The 3,372-nt window shown below is 36.1% G+C and overlaps 1 protein-coding gene across 1 annotated transcript; it reads right to left on the reverse strand.

Annotated features, from left to right (window-relative positions):
* On the reverse strand, positions 1–2,353 carry LOC139489425 (pyrethroid hydrolase Ces2e-like). The gene is made up of 2 exons (XM_071275746.1): positions 855–2,353; positions 1–271 (listed from the first exon to the last, which is right to left on the reverse strand). The coding sequence occupies exons 1-2, from the start codon at positions 2,351–2,353 to the stop codon at positions 1–3; spliced, it is 1,770 nt and encodes a 589-aa protein (XP_071131847.1).
* Between the last annotated feature and the right edge of the window lie 1,019 nt (positions 2,354–3,372).

The following is a 3,372-nucleotide window of genomic DNA, read 5'->3' on the forward strand; positions in this document are numbered from 1 at the left end:
CTACTGTTTCCATACGCTTACTGCCAATGTTAACATCAACACAGTAGTTATGATTTTAACAGTCTTTCCGCTAGGGGCCTTGTTACGGATTGCGTCTGTCGTGTTTATTTGTATTTCTGTCTGCAACATTGCAGGGATTTCTTTTAACCAGAAATTAACACGGTCTTCGTAAAGATGCTGACCACTTGTAATTTCAACATCTAAGTTAATGTAGTACTCATTCAGTATGTCGTATTCGTTCCATTGTGGTAGTCCTTCTTCGTTCACATCACTGGGAAAACAAATTAATGACATTATATATATATAAATATCCGTACTAGTATATTTGACATTATATATATATAAATATCCGTACTAGTATATTTGACATTATATATATATAAATATCCGTACTAGTATATTTGATTACATTTATGTTTGTTTGCGTTATTTACTAGTTGATATAAAAAAAAAATACAATAAAGATATAATATAATTAGAGTATCGTTAACGCTAATGTAGCTTAATTTAAATTTTCACTTATACATGTAAATGCCACTCAAAAGAAAGCTCAAAAGAAAGCTGATTCCTATCAAAAGACAAACCTATGTCGAATGTAAGCATTCTGTTATATTTGGCGGCTTATTCCTGTTTCATTTGATTTAAGGTTTCTGCTATTGATTAAGGATTGAAAAAAATGTGAGGCATATTTAAACGAAACAAAAAACAATCAAAACAGCGAAATCGGAAACAAATTCATCCTTCGAAATGTAACCAAGCGCAAGTCTTGACGTGCCTTTAACATGGCAGGATGTGTAACAAATTCTTCTCAAGTATCTGAACTGTACACATAGATCACAAATATTTACACTCACCCTGTTTTAGCAAAATTTGTCCAATACTTCATAAAACTTGTTTTCAGATCTTCGTCCTGACTAGTTAAAGGAATTGCTACATTAGGAAATTGATACATTATTTCCGCCGAATGTAAAGCGCCATCGAACCATGAAGGGAAATGGTACAATAACTTGAAGTACGGATGTAATCGGGAGAATATATACTGATATTGGCGGCCGTTGCCACTGCTGATCTCTGAATGCAGACGTAAAGATCTGGCAGTCGGAATGTTAAAAATAAAGTCAGAAAATGCATAGAGAATAGATTTACTTAGTTCTATCTCGTTGGAGGATTCACCGTATTCTTCACAGATAGCTTTGGTAACTTTGGAATTGTTTCCATACGTCATAGCTGACATAGCAGGAGCCAACACATTACAAAGAAAATGTCGAGGTATATGGTCATTAGCATCAAAATTGAAAATATCTTGAAGACCAGATTGAAAAGCCTGTAACAGTACGGATTCTTCCCCAGACATAGTACCTATTACTACATCTAATGAACGATAGAATATGGACGCTTCTGACTCTGTGTTTTCAAGAAGTTCTATTGGATCATTTGTCAGTAATTCACCGTCGATGACAGGGCTTAACGGAATTTGAAAAGGGAGTGCACCACCTTGTGCAGTTTTTACGGCGTTGTATGCTTCTATCAAAACCTCAGCCGGTAATTTTCTCAAACAGTCAAGTGTTGTCTCTGTCGTAGGGCATCTTAAATATTCTATGATTTTCAATGATGCAGCTTCTGTATATGTTCCCTGTAGAGACAATGACATCGATGTACCACTTTGCATTATTGCCTTCTGAAATAGTCCTGTATTTGAAGGGATAAGCGTCAAAAGACCTACACTGAAACCCCCTGCGTCTTCACCAAAAATTGTGATTGATTGATTGTCTCCTCCAAATGAATCAATATTTTCGTTGACCCATCGAATGGCCAATAGTTGATCCCATAGTCCGTAATTACCTTTGATAGCCCCAGTTGAAAAGAAACCAAAAACATTCAATCTGTATTGAATAGTTACAATAATGACATTTCCAGTAATAGCCAGTTGTGATCCATCAAAATTTGACATCTGACCACTTTGATAAGCTCCAAAATGGATCCAGATCATAACAGATTTCGTATTATTTGTAGAAACTTCAAATGGAACATAAATATCAAGAAATAGACAGTCTTCTGAAAGCTGGTAGACATCTTCCAACAAAGGATCTAATATTTGAAAACAAGATGGGGCACTTGCTCTGCCATCTAACGTATTGTCCCAAGGTCCATAAGGCTGTGGGTTCTCGAACCTCAACTTGCCAATAGGAGCTTTAGCATACGGGATTTTTCGGAATATGTAGACATCATTATTGAGTGCTAGTGTTTTTAATCCAATAATACTACCAAGTTTGGTGTTGATTGTTACCTCTTGACCATAAACAACAACTTCTGTTATCACGAGAAGTGTCAACATGCTAAGGTGAAATGCCATTGTGTTCCTGTAATTAAAATGGAAGGCCTATAAACAAATTTTATTAACTTAATTTGGTAAAATCCCTAGGCTCGTTTGATTATGAAAGGACTGGGGACCAGGTTTGTGGCATTCATTCATTTGAAAAATAGACTCCACAGATAATTTAAGGTCTGTATCGTATGGAATTAGTTATCAAAAGTACCAGGATTATAATTGTATACGCCAGACGCGCGTTTCGTCTACATAAGACTCATCAGTGACGCTCAGATCAAAATAGTTAAAAAGGCAAACAAATACAAAGTTGAAGAGCATTGAGGACCCAAAATTCCCAAAAGTTGTGCCAAATACGGCTAAGGTAATACGGAAGCCTGCTAATGCCACTTTGGAAAAAAATAATGTCACCATATTCTGATAGACGGACAGATAGGCAGATTCCATTAAACACCCGAACTATCTTTGTGAGGGGTCTAATAATCGACATTGTCTATCAAACTATAGATATAATTATGAACAGAGTAAACAAATTGCACCTACATTATTGGCAGACGATATGTCGCCACAAGCTGAATAATTCAGATGGAAACCGTTTATTTGATTAAGTTCTGATACACAAATGTCATGTGGATAATTCAAAGTCCTATTTTATCATGTTTTTAACAGAATTTACGTGTATTCGGTTTGCTCTAAATGTCAAATGTGGATTAATTTATGATTGCAGTGCTGAATTTGCTCGCTGTGTCGGATACCCTTTGGTACAAAATGTATCCTTAAGCCGTTTTTTGCTCTTTGGTCGGGTTGTTGTCTCTTTGGCACATTCCCAGTTCCCATTCCCAATTTTATTTCACACAAGATTGTTATTTGCAAAAGAAAAAAACATGTTAAGCATAATATTAGGCGCCTTCATAATGAATACCCCGCTGAAAGCAAAGGAAACAGTGGTAGCCATCTTTTAGTCATCCTGGCCCATCATTTTCTTCATAAAAAGTGTGTACTTAGTCAGGAATGTGACCGTTGTTTTCCCTTCGTTCCGTTGGCGT

The sequence above is a fragment of the Mytilus edulis genome, chromosome 9 (assembly GCF_963676685.1).
Source record: "Mytilus edulis chromosome 9, xbMytEdul2.2, whole genome shotgun sequence".
NCBI classification, from domain to species: Eukaryota; Metazoa; Mollusca; class Bivalvia; order Mytilida; family Mytilidae; genus Mytilus; species Mytilus edulis.